This window comes from Cavia porcellus, unplaced genomic scaffold, assembly GCF_034190915.1.
Source record: "Cavia porcellus strain 051 isolate PalLab524CR breed Dunkin Hartley unplaced genomic scaffold, mCavPor4.1 scaffold_3, whole genome shotgun sequence".
Classification (NCBI taxonomy): domain Eukaryota; kingdom Metazoa; phylum Chordata; class Mammalia; order Rodentia; family Caviidae; genus Cavia; species Cavia porcellus.
In genome coordinates this window covers 80,937,191-80,957,867 of record NW_026947486.1, presented here as the reverse complement: position 1 = coordinate 80,957,867, position 20,677 = coordinate 80,937,191, and the positions used below count along the sequence as shown (strand labels likewise).

The 20,677-nt window shown below is 37.4% G+C and overlaps 2 protein-coding genes across 6 annotated transcripts in view; one reads left to right on the top strand and one right to left on the bottom strand.

Annotated features, from left to right (window-relative positions):
* Akap14 (A-kinase anchoring protein 14) overlaps window positions 1-20,677 on the bottom strand; it is a 55,827-nt gene that overhangs the window by 21,582 nt on the left and 13,568 nt on the right. The window contains exon 1 of one of the 5 annotated variants that reach the window (XR_010046640.1): window positions 3,999-4,128. The exons of 2 other annotated variants lie outside the window; for them this stretch is intronic. Coding sequence is in view for 1 of the 3 variants with exons in the window: in XM_063246338.1 (XP_063102408.1) it covers window positions 20,288-20,384 (97 nt within the window). In the remaining 2 variants the exon portion in view is untranslated. Of the gene's footprint in view, window positions 1-3,776; window positions 3,931-3,998; window positions 4,129-20,176; window positions 20,385-20,677 lie in introns of those variants that run through there. 2 more of the 5 variants (XR_010046639.1, XM_063246338.1) reach the window with 2 other exon arrangements.
* Window positions 4,003-20,230, top strand: Nkap (NFKB activating protein). Its single transcript, XM_063246336.1, has 9 exons — window positions 4,003-4,517; window positions 7,546-7,626; window positions 9,425-9,495; window positions 9,849-9,983; window positions 11,680-11,743; window positions 13,010-13,119; window positions 13,207-13,282; window positions 14,225-14,374; window positions 17,191-20,230. The coding sequence occupies exons 1-9, from the start codon at window positions 4,135-4,137 to the stop codon at window positions 17,363-17,365; spliced, it is 1,245 nt and encodes a 414-aa protein (XP_063102406.1). The 5' UTR covers window positions 4,003-4,134; the 3' UTR covers window positions 17,366-20,230.

Genomic DNA, 20,677 nt, shown 5'->3' with positions numbered 1-20,677 from the left:
GCTCTTATCCTCCATTGTTCCTAAACTTCATTCTTTGATTTTAGAGAACATGAACTCATACTGGACAAACAATAGGTTGGGAATTTCATTCCCAATATCAGGAAGACATCATTGATGATCCTATGGACATAAAAGGAATATTATGAACAACTATATGGCCACAAATTTGATTATCAATTCTTTGAAAGATACAATCTACTAAAATTCATACAGCAAGAAAGAGGCAATCCAAAGAGGCCTGTATATCTTTTATCTGCCTTCAGCATGCAATACTAACATATACTAATAAAATTAAAACTATAAAAAAGTCAAAAATAAACAGTAGATATATTTTAAATTTTAAAAATTGAATCAGTAGTCAATATCCTTCCAAAGGAGAGAAGACTAGTCTTAGTTTCAAAACAAATGTAGATGCTGGAGTGTAGCTCAGTGTAGAGTATATATGTGTGATGTGGAAAGGCCTCAGTTTGTTCCCACCATTAGAGATGGGCATGGTGTCATGCATCTATAATCTCAGCACTGAGGAGACAGGGCAGGAGGATCACTGCAAGTTCAAGACCATCCTGGGCAACATAGTGAGTTCAAGGTCAGCCTGGACTGCACAGTGAAATTCTCTCTCAAAAATAAAATAAAATAAATAAATACCATAAACCACTTATGTATTCACCACAGAATTAAATTCTTTTGCATAAGCCTAAAAAATGTGTGTCGTAACTACATGAGAAAAAAAAAACTTCTGATCAAAGAAATCAAATATCTAAATAAATGGAGATATTCTACGTGGCTAGGAAGTATCAATATTGTTAATTGGTCTGTAGATTGCAATTCCAATCAAAATTTCAGTAAATTACCTTGTGATAATCAGCAAACTGATTCTAAAGTGTATATGGAAAAGCAAAATACCCAGAAGAGCCAACTTACACTACTCAATTTGAAGACTTAAACTATAATAATCAAGTCAGGGTGGTCCTGAAACAAAGAGATCAGTGACTCAGAACAGAAAGCTCAGAACCTGACACATACAAATAAAATTATCTAATCTTTGATAAAGAATCAAAGGTGTATAAAGGAGAAAGGATAGTTTCATCAGTAAATGATGCTGAAAAACCTGGGCTCTACATGCTAAGTAAAAACTGAACCTCAAGATCTGACACAAAACTTAACTCAAAATGGGTCACAGACCTACATAAAAACTGCAGTACAACCACTGTGAAAATCAGTATGGAGATTGCTCAAAAAAACTGAAACTAGAAATTCCATTCAACCTAGCAATTTCCTTTCCAGCTGACTTCCCAAAGGAGTTAAAGACATTATATTACAGTGATATGTGTATGCCCTTGCATATAACAGCACAATTCATAATAGCTAAATCTTGGAAAAAACCATTATGTTCATCAACACTCAAATTCTGCAAGCCCAGCTCCACTGACTGCTTGTACCAGCCTGTTTCCCAGCTTTTCTTGACTTCAACTCAAAAAACTCGGGGCACTCTGAAGAAACCAAGCAAAAAGAGCATTGTGCCAATCAGGGGTGCAGTGCAGGACTGGAGTTTTTTTTTCTTTAGAACTAAAGCACAGAGCCACCATCCATGGGGCAGATATAGCAATCATGTTGCAAAATTGGCTTTTTTTTCAAAGCTGGGTTTTGTTCTGTAGTTCAAGCTGGCCTTGAACTCAGGGTGATCCTCCTGCCTCAGCCTCCTGAGTGCTGGGATTACAGGCATGTGCCACCATGCCGGGCCCCAAAATTGGCTTTTAAATGCAACTAATACAAAAGTGTTCTTTCTCTCTCTGTTGCTCTTTCTCTCTTCCCCTCCTTCCCTCTCTTGTTCCTTTTCTTTTATTTATTTTGAAGAGAATAAAACCAAATGAGACAAAACAAAATGGAGTCAGTCAAAACAAAAGGATGGACATAGTACATGACTTAAACCCAAAATGCAAGATGATCAACAATGGTTACCATAATGTCTCTTGTCATCTTCAATAGAATTGCCCATATCATCAGGTATAATAAAATTGAACAAAACAGTACAGAACAAAACCAATAAAAACAAAACATTGTAGACATTACAGGGCTTCAAAAGAAGATAATAGTCAAGTCAGAATGGGTATCATAGTGAATTTTATTGTCTTCAAAGTAGTTGCCTATACTCTCAGACTTGATGCTATCAAACAAAACAGATTTGAATAAAATCAGTCAAAACAAGACAGTGATCAAACAAAACATTCGAATAACATCAGTCAAAACAAGACAGTGAAAGCAATACAAGACTTCAAATTAAGTTAATAAGAAATCAAAAATGGTTACCATAGTATATCCTGCTATCTTTGGAATAGCTGTCCATGCCATCAAATCTAATACAAGAAGACAAACTGGAACAGAATATAACCAAACTAAACAGAGGGATGAAAACAATATGGTTTGGGGCTGGGGATTTAGCTCAGCACCATAAGCCCCTGCCTTGCAAGCAGGCAGTCGTGAGTTCAATCCCCGGTACTGATAAAAAAAAAAAAAAAGTAAAACAATATGGTTTTCAAATCATGCTACAAGATTAACAAGGGCCACTGCTTTCCCTTTTTAGACAATGCCTCCCCTTTCACTTTCACAAGGTGCATTGTATATTTGTACCCTACTAACTCCTTTAGTTTTCAAATTAGGAAGGCAATCTGCTATTCACCTAAATGATTCTGAAGCTTCCTTTTCTTTTTTGAAACAGGTAGTCCTCCTGCCTGAACCTCCCAAGTATATGGAACTACAGACAGTAGGTTTTCCATCAAAAACTTTGTCATTAGAAATTTTCCCAAAAGCCCGGCATGATAGTGCACACTAGTAATCTCAGCACTCAAGAGGCTTAGGCAGGAGGATCACCTCAAGAGCAAGGCCAGCCTGAAATACATAGTGATACCTTATCTTAAAAAAAGGAAGAAATTTTCTAAAATTCTCATCACAAATTATATAATTTTTCTGAATCAGTTTGGCTCTTGACCTCAGCAATGGCATTGGTTGTACATAAAATAAATCCCTGTTGTCCACTTTTTCCATTTAACATTATTTCACACAACTTCCCTTAACTTAAAAAAAAAACAAGTTTCCACGGTTTAATGAATTATTTCTTAGGAAAATCTCAGAGGCCATCAAGCTAGTGGTAGACTGGAGTCAAAATTTCCAAACAACCCTGTATGCCTTTAAAAATTCAAATCAATAGACTCAGCATTAGAGTGCTCTTTAAATATAATATATAATTAATATACACAGTGATCATTCACCATAAATTGCTGGGCCCTCTTAAGAGGGACTAATTGAAGGGACTGGGCGATGAGGGGATTCCAAAAGCCTTTTCCGGGAGCAAACTGTTGGATCTAGTTGGTGGCAGCGCGGGGCGCTAAGGATGCAGTATTTCTCTGGGCTTTGAATTTCCCTGGAGGCCATCAGGCTGCAGTCTTTAAGTGGTAGCTCACGCCTGTAATCCCAGCACTCCGGAGGCTGAGGCTGGAGGATCTTTACAAGTAACAGACCAGCCTAGGCTACAAAGTGAGCTCAAGGCCAGCCTGAACTGCACAACGAGATCCTGTCTCACAAAAAGACCAAAAATGAGAGAGAGAGAGAGAGAGAGAGAGAGAGAGAGAGAGAGAGAGAGAGAGAGAGAGAGAATGTGTGCCTTGTAAGCTAACTACATGCGCACAGTCACGCCTACGAACATATTCACACACACATATAATTATACATCGAAAGCATTCAAAATACATGCAGAATCGGCTGTTAGTCATAAGGCTAACCTGTATCCCTTCCTCCGTCCCTTGGAGCACTCCAAATTCGATCGAATTCGATCGAGGTTTAGAAAAGACATTCTCCGGCCGGGCTCGGAACTCAGGAACCTCCCTCGGAACCGAAGTGATGAGCGTACTTAGTTCCCTAGCCGGCTAATTTATGTAGTAACACACAGCCCTTTGCTTCGGCTGGATGAGCACCTCTGTCTAGGGAAGACTTTGACAACGTACCCGGAACTGTTTCCAAGGTTTCTACAGGTCTGGAATATTACTGGCTGGCGGATTCAGGGAGGCAAGGCAACGGAGGTCTTCAAAGAGTCGCCAGAGCGCCCCCTTGTCCCGCCGCTTCGGGGACACAGCTGTAGCAATGGCTCGGGTGCCCCGATCGCGCAGCCCTGATGGCGAGGCCTCGGGCTCCGGGGGAAAACGCCGCAGTGTGTCGAAGAGCCCCAAACCCAGCAAATCCTCCCGCTCCCCGCGAGGCCGCCGGTCTCGCTCTCGCTCTTGTTCTCGCTCTGGGGATCGGAATGGCTTCAGCCATCAGCTAGGTGGCTTCAGCCAAAGCTCTCGAAAACAGTCGTACCGCTCCCGCTCGCGATCGCGCTCCCGAGAGCGACCCTCTGCGCTGCGAAGTCCCCCCTTTGCCTCTGCTTCATCCGCCTATTATGGCGCCTACTCGCGCCCCTACGGGAGTGACAAGCCGTGGCCCAGCCTCCTGGACAAGGAGAGGGAGGAGAGCCTGCGGCAGAAGTGAGTGAGGGAGCCACGCCTTCCTATGTGGGATCCCACCTGTCCGCGCTGTCGGTTTTATTCTGTCTTTGACGATTCATTCTGTCTGACGGTTCATTCTGTCTTTGACGATTCTCTTGGCATTTCGCCCACTCTACCTTGCCTCCAACCCATTTTCATCCCTTTCTTCAGCCCACCCACGACCACCTTACATTCATCTTTTTCTTCCTTTAAATTTTCATTACGCCACGGGGCTCTTCCTACATATTCTGGCTTCCCGACACCCCTTTCCCATCCCCACCCGCACCCCCACCCCTACCCCCGGGTTAGCAGATAATCGCTAGGAGCCCAGCTGTATCAGAATTGTACCATGTACATTACTTGGTCGGTTACTGTCATTTGTGTGCATCGTTTTATTCCTCACTAAGCTGAACTAAAAAGGAGAGATTTATGGATCACAGAATTCGTAGTACCTATTGTAGGAAATTGGGAAAGGTTGAAATTAAAGGTTTGAATTGGTGAGGAGGGAAAAACGGTCCCATCTCACAAGATCATTAGATGAATGTGGGAAGTGATCAGCTGAGCTATAGATGAAGTTTCCTGACAAAGGTCCTGTTATGTGGTCGCAATCTCAACCTTGAAAAATGATGCCAGCGTGAGATCAGATCTTCTCTGAAAGTGAATATTGGAGCAGGAACGTGCATAGTTTAAGGAAAAAGGAAGAGGCTTGTAATTATTGCTATATGAGTCATATCTAATTTCACTAAGTGTTAGGCATTGTACTAAGCCATGCAATATATGTTTTAAAAACAAGAAAAGTTAACAAGTATTATAGGTATTGAGAGACAGGTTACAGATCTTCTCTGAAAGTGAATATTGGAGCAGGAACGTGCATAGTTTAAGGAAAAAGGAAGAGGCTTGTAATTATTGCTATATGAGTCATATCTAATTTCACTAAGTGTTAGGCATTGTACTAAGCCATGCAATATATGTTTTAAAAACAAGAAAAGTTAACAAGTATTATAGGTATTGAGAGACAGGTTAAAGTTCCAACAAAGAGATGATTTTGTGATTCTTTTTCTTGCAGCTGTGGGAAATAATAAATTATGGTGATGAGAAGGGCAGGTCCCACAATTAGACTGAGTTTAAATCCTTTATTGGCCACTTTATTTGCTTTGTTGCCTTGGGCAAGTTACTTAACTTCTCTGAGCTTCATTTCTTTTTGTTTTGTTTGTTTTTAGTTTTTGGTTTTGGTTTTTTGAGACAAGGTCTTGCTGTGTAATCCACACTGTGCCTTGAACTCACTATGTAACCCAGGCTGGCCTCTAACTCTCAGAGACCCTCCTGCCTCAGCCTCCTGAGTTCTTGGGAGCCATCACACCTGGCTTCCAAACTTCATTTCTTCGCCATTAAAAAGGAAATAGAGGGGCTGGGGATTTAGCTCAGCAGCATAAGCACCTGCCTTGCAAGCAGGTGGTCGTGAGTTCAATCCCCAGTACCGATAAAAAAAAAAAAAAAAGGAAATGGGATCTGGGGGTGTAGCTCAGTAGTAAAGTGCTCATCTAACATACTCAAAGTCCTCAGAGCTGGATTCCATGCCCAGCAACAAAAAAGGGAGGGGTAAAATTAGTATTTTAGGCTTTTAGAGTTGTAATAATTTAGTGCCTAGAATATAAAGATTCCATAAATTTTAGCTGGCATTGCTTCATGAATAAGACCAAGAACAGTAACAAACCCATAAGGTTTTACTTACCTTTCAGATGGGTGTGGTGGCACACACCTGTAATCCCAGCACTCAGGAGGCTGAGGCAGGAGGATAACTGCCAGTTTGAGACCAGACTGGGCTATATAACCGAGTTTGAAACCAACCTGTACTACATCTCGAGACCCAGTTTGCAAAACAACTATCTTTCCAAGTAAAATTCAGAAAGGTACTCACAGAGTATATTCATGAAAAAGCCAATGGCTTACAACTGAATCATCACCAAAAAACATCAGAACTGCTTGGATGAAATTTGCAGTTAGAATTCAGAGGATAATTTATCTTTACAGATAAAACCAGATGGCAGCAGGTAGTATAGGACTGTAAATTTTACAGTTGCTATTCTTCTCCCATATGCCTTTATTGCAAATATAGTTATAAGTGTGTCCTTTTTAGATAATCTATTTCTTCTAAGTGGGAAAGTTCTCCTGAATAAAATAAAAATGTCAAACCAATTATATTTATTTTGTAAGGCTTTTTAAAGACAAATAGAGTCACAAGCAGCCAAATGTTAACCAAACCTTAGGGATTTGGGGTTTGTCTTGTTTTACTTTATAAACAATAGCAAAATTTAAAATGAGGAACTACAAACATTGTAAAAGAAAAACAAAATTACTATCCTCCAAAGAGTAAAAATGTATTCCTTTTCTTAAAAGGAGAGAACAAACCTCATATCAGGCTGAATACAATTTTTATCAAATGAATTTTTCTTTCATTTTCAGAACTCTCTTTTCTACTTCTAAAGCTACCTTTCTATTTTATTCCTAGATTCCTAAAAACTGAAGGCTTGACAACATCAAAAAAGACTTCTTTTCTAATCTTGTATAAACAAATGAAATTATTTCCAAATGTAAAGCGGTTTTCTGTCACTTATTACAGACAATGAAATGAGCAGTTAGAATCTGTGTCATGCAGTTGGTACAAGGGATGCCCTTGACAGTCTCCCAGGCTGTCATTTCTGACCTCATCATTGAGGCTGTGTATAGTTTGTACCATTTGATGGTATTCTCAGAGCATCAAATCCTAAGCAATGAGATTCTATTTAAAGCAAGTTTTTGTTAACTTTTAAAATGTACAAGGAAAACCAGGAAGCTGAGGCAGAAGGATCTCTTCAGGAATTTGAGTGAAGCCTGAAAAACAGGAAAAACCCACCTCAAAAAAAAAAAAGAAAGAAAAGGAAAACTATAGGAAAAATAGACTTAACTGGAATCCTGCTGAATTTGAATATATATATAATATTTAGGAGATGTTCGGTAGATTTATAATTTAAATATTTATATCTTCTAGGAGATTAAGTGAAAGAGAAAGGATTGGTGAATTGGGAGCTCCTGAAGTATGGGGACTTTCTCCAAAGAATCCTGAACCAGAGTAAGTGGTTTCAAAATATCTTATAAAAATATGTTACAAGCCAGGCACCGTGGTGGACACCTGTAATGCCAGCACTCCAAACACTGAGGCAAGAGGATCGCTGTGAGTTCAAGACAAGCCAGGGCTACAAGTAGTTGGTTTAAGGCCAGCCTGAAATACATAGCAAGCCCTTTTCTCAAAAAAAAACATGTTAGAACAATAATTTTAACACCTGAATGTACTGTGAAAATTTTTGTTACAAAAGGAACTTTACATCTCATTGTTTTTCTTCTTTCATGTGAATTATGCTGTTCTAATTCTGAAATTTTAAGAAATCTGGAACATAGCTAAGGATTAAACATGTTGCTGGAAAGAGAACTAAAAAGAATTAAGATGTGTTACGTACAAGTACCAACTCCTCATGATGAATGTAATCACTACATATTGCAAACATACACGAATAGAAATTTTAATTAAAAATTAATAAAATGTTGCTAGTGAATTTTAGTACACTTATTATTCTCTTTAAATTGTAACTCATGGGGTACTAATTTGCTACTTGTAGAAATATCAATGGGCTGGGGATTTAGCTCAGTGGTATAAGCCCTTCTTGACAAGCACGAGGTCATGAGTTCAATCCCTGGTTCCCCCCCCAAAAAAAAAAGAAAAAAGAAATATCCAATGTTCAAGTAGTATGTTTATATTATTTTGAATTTTTTTCTCAGCTCAAGAACAGATTGCACAAAAAGACTTTTGTAAATGAGTATACAATATGATTTAATTTAGTTCATTTTCCTATGTCCTATACTATCTGAAGTGGAATGCTTTTTTCCTCTTCTTTTGTTATTGGTTTGCTTTGCTTTGGTTTTTATAGTGATAAGGATTCAACTCAGAGCTTCACACATGCTAGGCAAGTGCTGTGCCACAGAGGCACACTCCTAGCTGCTTAGTTGGTTATCGTTTATGCTACTCCTAAATTTCTGCTTCCCTTCCCTGAATTTCTGTGTCTCCTTTAAGTTGAAACAGTATGCTTACCATATATTACTAATTTATTATAGGATAATAAAATAGTATCATCCAAAACTTGTTCTTAGAAACACTTTTGGGGGGAAGAAAAACAATACCTTTGGAAAAGCCTTGAAAAACATGAACCCATAGAATTAGAGTTGGAATAAACCCTAAAATGAATTTTCTCAACAGTCTCTAAATTATTCCATCTGTGAGTTTCAGGGTAAACAACTGTATGCTAACTTCCCTTTGGGTCTATTATAGATTCTTAATAAAATCCAGTTTCGGAATTCTCTGAAAAAGAATGCAATCTATTTAGACTGTAGTTTGTTTGAGTCTCCATGTTCTGGTGAGACTAAACAGTTGCTGCTCTGTCATTTGTCTTTTACAAACTTAGAATAAACTCATGGGGTTGAGGATGTAACTCAGTGATAGAGGGCTTGCTAGCAGGGACAAGGCACTGGGTTTGATCCCCGTTGCTGCCCAAAAAATGAGTAAAATCCTGACATCATCCAGTTTCTTCACCTTTCAGTTTCTTGCATCTTCCCTTATGATTCTGATTTGTCTATTTTTGCCTGTGATTTCTTATGAAAATATAAATCATCCGTGCTGCTATAGCATTATGCAAATGTAAGTTATATTATTATGAAGATATAAAACCTTGATATATACTCTTAGAAAACTGATTCATTGCTTGCTCTGTTCTTGGACAATCAAGACTGTAACTGAAAAATTTTAAGGCCATGTCCATATTCAGTGCTTCATATTTCACCACTTTTCTAATTGTTACAACCATTTTCTTTAAATTCAGCTCTGATGAACATACACCAGTAGAGGATGACGAACCAAAGAAAAGCACTACTTCAGCATCTAGTTCAGAAGGTATTTTTAAATATACAACTTTCTAATTGATGAGTTTAAAAGGTAAGTTTATCTTCCCAGCATTTAGAAAGCTAAGGCAAAAGGATTGCTGCATATTCGAGGCCAGCCTGGGCTCCATGGAGAGTTCAAGGTCAACCTAAACTACCTAGTGAGACCCTATGTAAAAAAATTAAGTTTATAAATAGTTGAACAGTAGGCTTTGCTTCTACTCAAGTTCTCAATCATCTGTTCTTCCATATTTCAAATACAATACAGTTGATGTTCACAAATACTTCTTTAGAAGTTAGGGATATATATATATATATATATATATATGTATGTATGTATATATATATATATCTGTATATTTACAGATGAAAAGAAGAAAAGGTCTACTCATTCAAAAGAAAGGTCCAAGAAAAGGCGAAAAAAGAAATCATCTAAAAGAAAACACAAGAAATATTCTGACGATAGTGACAGTGACTCTGATTCTGAAACAGACTCCAGTGGTAAGAAAGCCAGTGTCCTCTGCAAGCCTGCCTCAGCTCTATTTTACTTTGTGGAAGTTATTATAGAAGAGCGTTCTTAGAACAGGAGTGGCCTGAAGTTTCCAGACGCTTGTTGACTTTGTGCCAGGGACCCTGCTAAGTGCCTCCTGCTCATTATTGCTCTTTCATCCACACAAAAGCATCTCACGCATAGGACACAGAGGCACAGAGCAGCCCATCAGTCCACACCTGAGGTCCCAGTTGGGCTTCGGAGCGAAGCAAAGTGACTGCAGACTGGCTCTGTGTGGTCATGCGGGGAACCTGGCCCCAGACCAGCTCGGGCGTGGGCTGCGGGACATGGCGACAGAGCACAGCCCCAGGCTGGGGCTCCTGTGTGCGACTCTCATGCCCAGCAGGCACCTCTGGATAATGCTTCAAGGGAACCTAAAGGGCCCCCTGCAGGCTGACCACCACCTGACTCAAGGCGCCGAATTTGGGGAGATGTATTCCAACAAGCCCCACTTTTATTTCTCTTCTTACAGTATTATTTTCATATTTCTCCAATTGTACTTGCAAAACTCATGTTTTATGCACCCTCCTGACTGATGGCTGACCAGAGGGTGCCTCCTCTGCGGTTGACGCGGGATACAAAGGTGCCTCCTTCTCTGATGTCTCCTAGGTTTCCTGGTCCCCCTGCTGTCACTTTCCTTCCTCATCGATGGGAGACTGACCTCTCTTAAAGCATAAATCCAGGGGTGTCAGTCCCTTCTTATTTCAGTTCTTCAACAGGCCTCCATAGCCTGCAGAGTGGAGTTCAGACCCTCCATGACCCCTCTCTAGTTACATACTCCCTGCCCCTCTCCCTTGCACTGTCCTCGACTACTCTGGGTCTCCTCAGGACTCCATGTGCTTTCCCCTGGCCCTGTCCTTTGGTCAGAGGGCCTTGCCCTCACTGCCAGCCTCTCCCGGCATCCAGCACGGCTTCCTCACTGTAGCAATGGGCATGCATTGCTTTTGTAATAAAGTGACTTTAAACAGAACTAGCTCAAGTGTCACCTTTTCTTGATCAGCCATTCCCCACCCATCCCATCCACCTCAAATCAGCCTGGTTTTGAGACTCTTGTGTTTGCCCACAGAGTTCCATGCACCCCTCTGTCACTCTGGATAGTATGTGTCTCTTTACCAGTCTCTGTCCTTGGCTAAGCTGAGCTGGAAAACATTCTCCCCCATACCTCAACATGTTTCCCCTTTTTAAAATAAAAGTGTTCAAACATTCAGCAAAGTAATGAAAATAACAGTTATTATATTTAATACTATATACTTACTCAGATTTAACAGTACTTTTGACATATTTGCTCCAAGTGTGGGTTTTTTGGTGAGACAGTCTAAATTGCAAGTATGTTTTGATCTTAAGTATTTCTGTATCTTTAAAAATTAAAGACATACTCCTACTTAAAGACAGTACTATTATCCTATGCAGTGACATTAATAATACTATATCATCTAATAACTTATGTGACTTTAAGCCTAGTGCAGTTTCTGCCAACTTGCCATAAATATTAGAATGAATTCATTTTTCTGTGACAATTGGGATATCCATAGGATTTTTATCTATTCAAAAATATTGAGGTTTTAGAATTTTAAATTATTTCCCTGTTGGTGACTTCTAGAAAAAAATTTTAAATTATTTTTCAATTATAATGTGCTTTAATTGCAGATGAAGATACAAAAAGGAGAGCAAAGAAAGCTAAGAAAAAGGAAAAGAAGAAGAAACACAGATCGTCAGTTTTTTTGTTATTTTATGGAAAAGTTAAAATGTGTATAAAATTACATTAAATAGTATAATGCCCTCTGTACCCACCACCCACTTTGAGTAATTATCAACTCGTGGGTTGTACTCTGGTAGTTATTTTGAAACCAATCCCAGATAGCATTCCATCCATAAGCAATTTAGCACTATTCTCTGCTCGGCATTCTTTAAAAGCAAACCAAAAAATAACCCTTATGCTGCTGTCATGCCTAAAATATTTAATAATAATTATTCAATTCTCAGTAGCTTTTCTACAGCTCATTCAAATGAGGATCCTTATCATGTCCCTAAATTGCAATGATTGTCTTTAGCATGTTCCATTCTCTGTATTTCCCATAGAGTGATAAGTCTCAAGGCTTGCCAATCCAGATTCGAGTTTTGGGCAGCAACACCGCATAGGTGGTACTGTATACCTCCATCAGAAGACAGACAATGTCTGGGTATTTCTTTTTGCCATTTTAACAGCCATTGATGTTATTTCATGAGGGATTGCAAAATGGTGATACTCTAACTCTAGTTTGCCTTCTTCATTAATTAGATAGAATAATTCTATAAGAGAAACTCATCAATGATTTAAATACCTAGAAATACTGTTTGTACAGGAAGAGCAAGAAGGTTAGGAGTATAGTTCAGTGGTGATGTTTATCTAATATACATGAAACCCTGGGCTTCATCCTCAGCACTACAAAAAATTTAATAGTAATAAAATTAAAATTCTTTAAAAAGGCAAAGCAAGAAATGAGTATTACTTAATTTTTCAGTTTTATGAGTTTCAAAGTAATGAATTGTATTTTTTAGTATTAGAAGCTTGAGGACTTAAACATATTTGACATGTTTTACTCCCTTACACTCAAAATTATTAATGTACAAGTTGGTAAGAGCTGCTTTAATCCTTTTATTTCTGTTGTCATTCTACACTATAAGAATTGTATTTCATTGTTTAGGGATTTTTTTAATTGTGAAGCATGATTTTAAGTGTTAGATCTTTTAGTTAAAATTCTTCTCTAAGGGCCGGGGATTTAGCTCAACGGCATAAGCGCCTGCCTTGCAAGCACGTGGTCGTGAGTTCGATCCCTGGTACCAAAAAACAAAAAAAAAAAAAAGTTTAAAAAAAATGCTTCCCTAGCAAGTTTCAATAAGATGGGAATTCAGATTATTTTCATTGCCTTAAAAAAATTAAGATACTCCTTAACAAGAGGATATTAAGTGAATTTGTATCAATTTATAATCCCTACAGGAAGAAATACAAGAAAAAGAAGACTAAGAAGACCAGAAAAGAGTCCAGTGATTCAAGTTCTAAAGATTCCCAAGAAGAATTTCTGGAAAATCTCTGGAAGGATCGATCAAGTAAGTTCACCTGATAACCTTTAACTTAAAACAGACAAGTAATTAAATGATTAAATCTTTATGTGTTTCTGAACATTTTTCACGCAGAGATTGAAGAACCGTCAGATTTAATTGGCCCAGAGGCTCCAAAAACACTTGCGTCTCAAGATGATAAACCTTTAAAGTAAGTAGAACTGTACTTATAATATCTAAAGTAACTTCCAAAACGGTGGCCCTAACTTGCCTTGCCAAGCTTATCTCCCTCTGCTTCCTTATTGGTACCCTGGCTTCCTAATGAGCCAGAACACTAACAGTGCTTGCTGTGCACTTTCCCATTCTTCTTCCTTGTTAAGCTTGTTTCTTACCCCAGCATGCCTTGCCTGTTCCTGCCCTGTGTGCTCTACCCTCAGTTTCTTCCTGTTAAAATTGTTCAGTAGCCTTCAAAGCCCTTTTCAAAAGGAGAGAGATACACTAATTCCTAGTACTACCCCTCATGATTTCTACTCCTCTTTAATCCTCAGCACTGTATATTGATTCTATGCAATGTATGTTTTAGCTTATACTGCATCTATATCTTATTACTAATAAAACTCCACAACAGATTATTTTTATATTACAAATTCTGAGTTTAACAAGTAAGTAACAAACGTTCATTGAATTGTATAAAGGGATAATAGCTTTTAAAGTCTCTTTGAATCAAAGGTAGTAGATAATTGTTACTGTATAGAATTCTTATTGGCTATAAGTAAAAGATATGTCAATTTGAGATATCTTACTTCTTTAGGGGTTTTTTTAAGAGAAAAGGAGAAAAGAAATGAAATGGAGGCAGAAGCAGTAATGGCAGTACCCAGGGATGAATTAACCATCTGTTATAAGCTATATATCTACACACACTAATGTCAGTTCTTCCAAATTATTTTTGCATTTCTCAGTTAGTAATGTAGGTCATAGTGCAATGTTTGCTATTTAAAATGATTCACAATGGATTTCCTACAGTGGAACACTACTGCCCAGTACTAGTATTCCTCTTTTTATCAGAAAGAAAATGGTTTGTGCAGTCTTTAGATGATGAGCTTTCTGTGTTGTAGTTTAATGGACCTTTTCTGAATTCTGAATTACTTTGTAGTTATGGCCATGCTCTGTTACCGGGTGAAGGTGCAGCTATGGCTGAATACGTAAAAGCTGGAAAACGTATTCCACGAAGAGGTGAAATCGGGTTGACAAGTGAAGAAATTGCATCATTTGAGTGTTCGGGTTACGTAATGAGTGGTAGCAGGTATGTTCTTGGCATGGGGCTCAGTTCTATGATTAGACTTTTCCTTCTTCCTATCAGAATTCTATTTTGGTGATTGACTTTCATTAAGTCACTATTTATAATGAAAAGTAGAAAATGAATACTTGTTTGATTTTGATTTTTTGATATAAACATATATGGCTAAAATCTCAAGTATATATGAAATTTAGCTTCAAAGTTAATGATATCCCCAACTTCAAGGAATCAGTATTTCTTTGTACTTTCATACAGTGAAAAATGTAAGACATTATTGAAAGACATTAAAGACCTAAATAAGTAGAGAGATAATATATTCATAGGAAAAAGACAATACTATAAAGCTGTCAATTCTTTCCAGAATGATCCATAGATTCAATAAAAATCCAGTGTTTCATAAAACTCAATAAGCTGGTTCTAAAATGTATTTGTTACAAAAGACCAAGAATAGTCAGGGTTTTTTGGGTAGTTGGTTTATTTATTTATTTATTTGCAGTAATGGGGATTGAACTCATGGTCTTTGCACCAAGCTAAGTCTCCAGGTCTTTTTTTTTTTTTTTTTTTTGAGACAGGGTCTCACTAAGTTGCCCAGGTGCCACCCAAGTGTCGCTCAGTTTAGCAAGGTCATTTCTGAAGAAGAGTAAGGAAGGTGAGATTTGCCTTACCACAGATAAGAACTTACAAAGCTTACAGCATTTTAGGAAGCATAAACAACCAAATTACTCAATGAAGTAAAATACTTCCTGTGTACTTTCTCAGCTCATATTTTGGCACAGACATTTTGTCCACTGAAACAAAGTCATTTCTTTATCTTAATCCCACAAAGAATGTGGCATTTTGGTTTTAAAGCACTGGGGGATATAGTTCAGTTTGAAGTCAAGGACAGCTAGATCATTATGAAACTTCAATTGTATGAATGAGATAGGATATTAGAACAGTGGAGAAAAAAGAAGCCATTGAGTGAAGGGCAAATGGTTATCCATGTAGAAAAAGATGAAAGTAGGACCCAAACTCACCATATATGAGGCTGTGCAGCTAAATTAAGAGCTGTAGGAGCAGCTATCTTTAGACCTTGGAGTAAGGGTTTGCCAAAGAAAACAAAAAACTACCCTAACCATAAAATAAAGTATTGCCAGGCATGTGGCACATGCCTGTAATCTAACACTCAAGAGGCTGAGGCAGGAAGATTGCTGTGAGTTTAAGGCCAACCTGGACCACATAGGGTTCAAGGCCAGCCTGAATTACATAGTGAGACCTTCTCTCAAAAAATAATAAAGTATTGAGAAGTTTGCCTAGGCTAAAAATAAGAACTCATGTTTATCAAAAGACACATTAAAAAAAAGACAAGTTCCATGGTGTGATAAGACCTCGAAATACACACAACCGATAGAGTTAATACTGAATATATTTAAAGCATATCTATAAGTGACACAAAAGAAAATGGAGAAATGATCAAACAGGCATTTTTCAGAAGAATAAATACATATGGCCTATACATACATAAGAAATATTCTTTATTATTAAGAATAGAAATCAAGAACTTAGTAAGATACCATTTTATACCCATTTGATAGGGAAATTTCATATAGTGCCAAGCTGAAGCGGTATGGATACACAAGCTCTCTTAAATAGTGCTAGTAATGGTATACATTGGTACACTTTGGAAAATAATTCGGCAGCTTCATATCAGAGTACCCAAGAGAAAAAACTTTCACATATACCAGGAGACACAGGTATGGAAGTTTGTAATAGTATCTTTCATGTAGCACTTTCTCCCAAGCACTAAGGCCCAACCCTGATTAGCTTCCAAGATCAGGCGAGCCAGGACACGATCAGGGTTGTAGGACTGAAGATTCATGTGGCCCTTTCTGTGCCAGGTAAACTGTTTACAATACTCACTTCCCCAGAGCAACCTAAATATATCATGATTTTAGCCAGGTTGGTAGCACACACCTGTAATCTCAGCACTCATGAGGCTGAGACTGAGGCAAGAGGATCACTGTAAGTTTGAAGACAGCCTGGGCTACATAGAGAGACCTTGTCTTAGCCAAAACCTAAATAAATACATACATATGTAGTTATATATTCATTTTGTGTCTCCCATCTTGACTTCCTTGCCTTCACACTAATTTGAATTGATTCTCCCCTCTTTTCCTTACCCAGATTTTTCTGTTTTTCTCGAAATAGCTCAAGCTTCTTGAATTGATTCTGTAGGACTCAGTACATGTATACAAGAAAGACAGGATTTACCCCTAAACAGACCTTTAGAACGTAATCTAGTTTCCCTCTGTCTCTACTGTTATGCTTTAGTAATTTGACCCTTGTATGAAATCCTTTCTGACTTTTCTTTGAACCCCTACTGGATTCTAAAGAAGTTAAACCTAACCCTAGACTCCTCTTCAGTTATGGATTAAGACTTGGTTCTTTTGGTTGGATTGGTAAAGCAGAACCTTAAAGAAATGCCACTTGATTGATTGATGGAAAATTAAATCTCTCACCTGTCCTGCTGTCAGCTCCACATAAACAAGTGGACATATTGCCTAGGAAGTTTAATAACTTGACTTCTGATTGCTTTACTGGAAATAATCAAACTGCTCTTATGCCTTAGCATTTGAAATTCATAACATTCAGTATGTTGACAGAGTTTAAGAGATCATGTTTGAATACTAGGAATGAATCAATCTTTTGATAACTTAGCTCATTTCAAAGAGCTTCTATGCGTCAGCTTTTAAGCTGACCATCCTGTATTAAGAAATGATTAATGAGGACAATCTATGAGAATAATTACTGAGAAATTAAGCTAAAAATGACATTATCTCCAGGCATCGTCGAATGGAGGCTGTACGACTGCGAAAAGAGAACCAGATCTATAGTGCTGATGAGAAGAGAGCACTTGCATCCTTCAACCAAGAAGAGAGACGAAAGAGAGAGAACAAGATCTTGGCCAGTTTTCGAGAGATGGTATACCGAAAGACCAAAGGGAAGGATGACAAATAAGCATTTTCTAATCATTCAGCAGACATTTTTCATAACAAAAAGCAGTCTGGTTCTACACATATACAAAGATTATTGTGCTCTGAAAAAGCTTTACAGTGCACTGTGCCTTCTATTTAATTATTTTAGGCCTTCAATAAAAAAGCTGCTTATTGATAATAACTTTAGTAAATTACTTGGGTTAATTTGGATTGACCTAACATTCTGGTTTTAAAATTCAAATTATGAATGAAATCCTACTGTATTAGGGGAGGTGGCATGGGGAGAAAGTGTCAGTAAGAAAGATCAGAAACTTAATCTTACGCTGAGGTTCAGTGCTCCAATTCACTCTACACAATGCCAACCCCACCCCAACTAAGCTTGAGGGAAATTATCATCCCTTTTTGTTGAAAGTGTTATGAATGGACTTGATAGAAACTACATAGGAGGTTAATGTTAAAATGAAATCTTTGCTTAAAAAAAGCAAGTCTGGATTTGAAAGCTGACTTTTCAATATATATTTTGCTTTCAGTTCCTACCTGTCCTCTAAAACCAACCAACAAGACAAAAAGTAAATTAATCCATGAAATTGTTGAACCGAAAATGTAAACAGATGGTGTTTTAAATTGATAATAATTCACTTAAAGATCACTCAGGGGCTGGGGATACACCTCAAGAAAAAAAGTACTTTGAAAAATAGTCTTAGGTGTTGCTGCACCAGTGTAAAGTACCTTATTTCTATTTAACCTATACTTTAATAATAGGATAATATCTGAAAAAAGAGTGAGCATCAACTATAGTCAAGAGTGCTGATAGGGAAAATATGATGAGTTAGTATTTTAGTTGTTTCATAAGATCAAATAAAAATATTATTAACCTTTTTTTTGCAGCACTAGGGATTAAACCCTGGAGCTCTACACTGAGCTACATCCCCAGCCCTTTCTATTTTTTTGAGACAGGGTCTTTCTAAGTCACAAAGTTGCTCAGGCTGTGCTTCAACTTGTGATCCTCTCATCTCAGCCTTGATATTAAACATTTTTAAACTTTGTCCTATATATAATAAAAGGATCTAGTTATAAACACTGTTAAATCTTTCATTTTTTATATCTCTCATTCAGTTTGTTAACTTTGTACAAAACCCCCTCACATTATCAAATTTTTGGAAAGTGCAAATGGTAGAACTGTGAGATCATAGTCTTTTTCCTTTTCTTATTTTTGTTCACTTTAATTACGTCACAAAAATGAAGGCAGAGGGGGACAGTTGAAGTTTTGGCTGTTTTTGTTAAGGTTGGAATGTTGTTTCAGTCTCCATTATTGTTACATACATAATTACTCAGTGACAGGAAAATTCTAAAATGTCCTTCTTACAGTTTGAAGTGGTATTTGTTCAGTTTTTAAATAAGGCACTCATATTTCAAGTACTGAGCACAAATGTTTCTACTCAACATATATTCTTGGAAAATGTCTACCTTTAATCTACAACTACTAAACAGTAGTCAACATGTAGCAACATTTGTGACCCTTGAACTAGAGGTGATTTATCCCGTCTAGCCTACTAAACCTGTAGTTTCCAAAGGTCACAATGAGACTTGTGAGTCTTAGTCCATCTACTTCTGTGTGTAATAAAACCTAAAGTTTATAGTCTGCACTTATAAAAATTTTTTTCTCTAAGGGAATTTTTGTTGCTGGTTCCTAGAGACTAAAATAGTATATCCTTTTATTTTTAGTAGGCAAGGTACTGTAAATGCAGCAATTCTGCAATACATATATGAATATTCAACAGATGTTTATTGAGTAAATGAAATAAAATGTATTAAATTATTTGAGACTTACCATTTTTTTCATCAGGGTTTGTTTGGGAAATATCTATGAAACAATTGCATCAGTAGCATATTCTTTAGGAAAGAGGAAGGGAGAATAAAAAGATTTAAAGTGTTTTATTTCAGCTTATGAGACTACTTCAAAACCATGTTTTGTCACCTGAACCATAAGTCAAATGGTAGGGTTAGGGTTATTGTGTTTCAAAGATATTTTTCTGTACTTCTAAACTTACCTAGTTTATCACCTCCTTGCCTATCACACCAATAGGATTTTTTGCTTCCTTTTAATTTATTGCACATATATGAGTTTTTAAAAAGAAAATTACAGTCCTGCCATATAAATCGCTAATATTCTGTGGTTTGTTTACGGTGTTTGTCTAAGTAAATATGTATTCTAATGTACTTGTAAGTAACCACTTTGAGTGTAATGTAAATTTGTCTTTAGTGTTTTTAAATTTTTCAGCTAGGTAAAGGACTCTAGGAAAGATAGAAACAAGTGATGGTCTGAAACTGAGGATGGAAAGACTAGAAATAAGGAAAGGTACTGATTGAATCATTGCTGTTTCATTGCCCCCAGTCCTCAAGCATCCCTGCTTCCATCACAAGTGTCATGGTGTGTTATAGAAGGTGGCATGCCAGGTATCAGAGTATTAGAATATACTGTTTAGCAGTAAGGCCAACTCACAGTAAATAAAGTGATCTGTGACATGGGCAGCCCTTCAGACTGGTTATATTATGAGCTGTAGAACTTTTGTCATTTTTTTGTTCCCCAGTTGTGCTCATAGGGTCTGTCTGGAGTGGAGTCTTAGGCATAGATTGGGGAACAGTCAGCCAAGAACCAAGCATGGTTTGGTCTGACAGGTGAATTTTAGCAACTCTATAAACTGAGCTCTGTATTTATAAGACTTAAAAAATGATGCACAGTGATGGGAAAAACCTTTTAGAAAATAGAAAATGACTCTGCTAATGTGATAGAAGTTGCAGAATGGAAAATGAATGAATGCGAAAAATACAGTTGGGTTATATGCCACAAGTTTATTCAATAAATATTCTGTGGTTTGATGTGCTATATTGTATTTTTAACATGTTCTTATTAGAAAAACAACCCGAAAATATCCTGTAGATATCAGGTATTTAAATAGGTTTTGACTGAATTTAGTAAAATATGTTTGGCCTCAATTATGTTCATCAGCATTCCTTCTTGAAAGAAGATCGATTCTGGTCTATAAAGGAAATACACAAATATACTAAAAATTTCTGGAAATTGTTCAAAACATTTAGTCAGGGAATTCCTTCCTTACTCTGTTACATCCCTAGTAAGCAGAAAAGGTAGAGGATGGAGTATTGACTGAGAAGAGATGGCCTGGGGTCTAGCTATTCTTTTTCATGCCTTAGGCCTAATCAATAAAGGATTAATGAGCTTGCATTTAAAGAGTCTAAGAGGCTCTTTAAAAGAGAGAGATTTAAAAAGAGAGATTCTAGCCAAATAAGAGGGATTTTTATACATAATATTGAA

Coding starts and splice junctions, on each gene's coding strand:
- Nkap (XM_063246336.1), top strand. CDS start 4,135: ATGGCTCGGGTGCCCCGATCGCGCAGCCCTGATGGCGAGGCCTCGGGC. Junction 9,984..11,679: donor TTCTGAAACAGACTCCAGTG/GTAAGAAAGCCA, acceptor CTTTAATTGCAG/ATGAAGATACAAAAAGGAGA. Junction 13,120..13,206: donor TCTCTGGAAGGATCGATCAA/GTAAGTTCACCT, acceptor TTTTTCACGCAG/AGATTGAAGAACCGTCAGAT.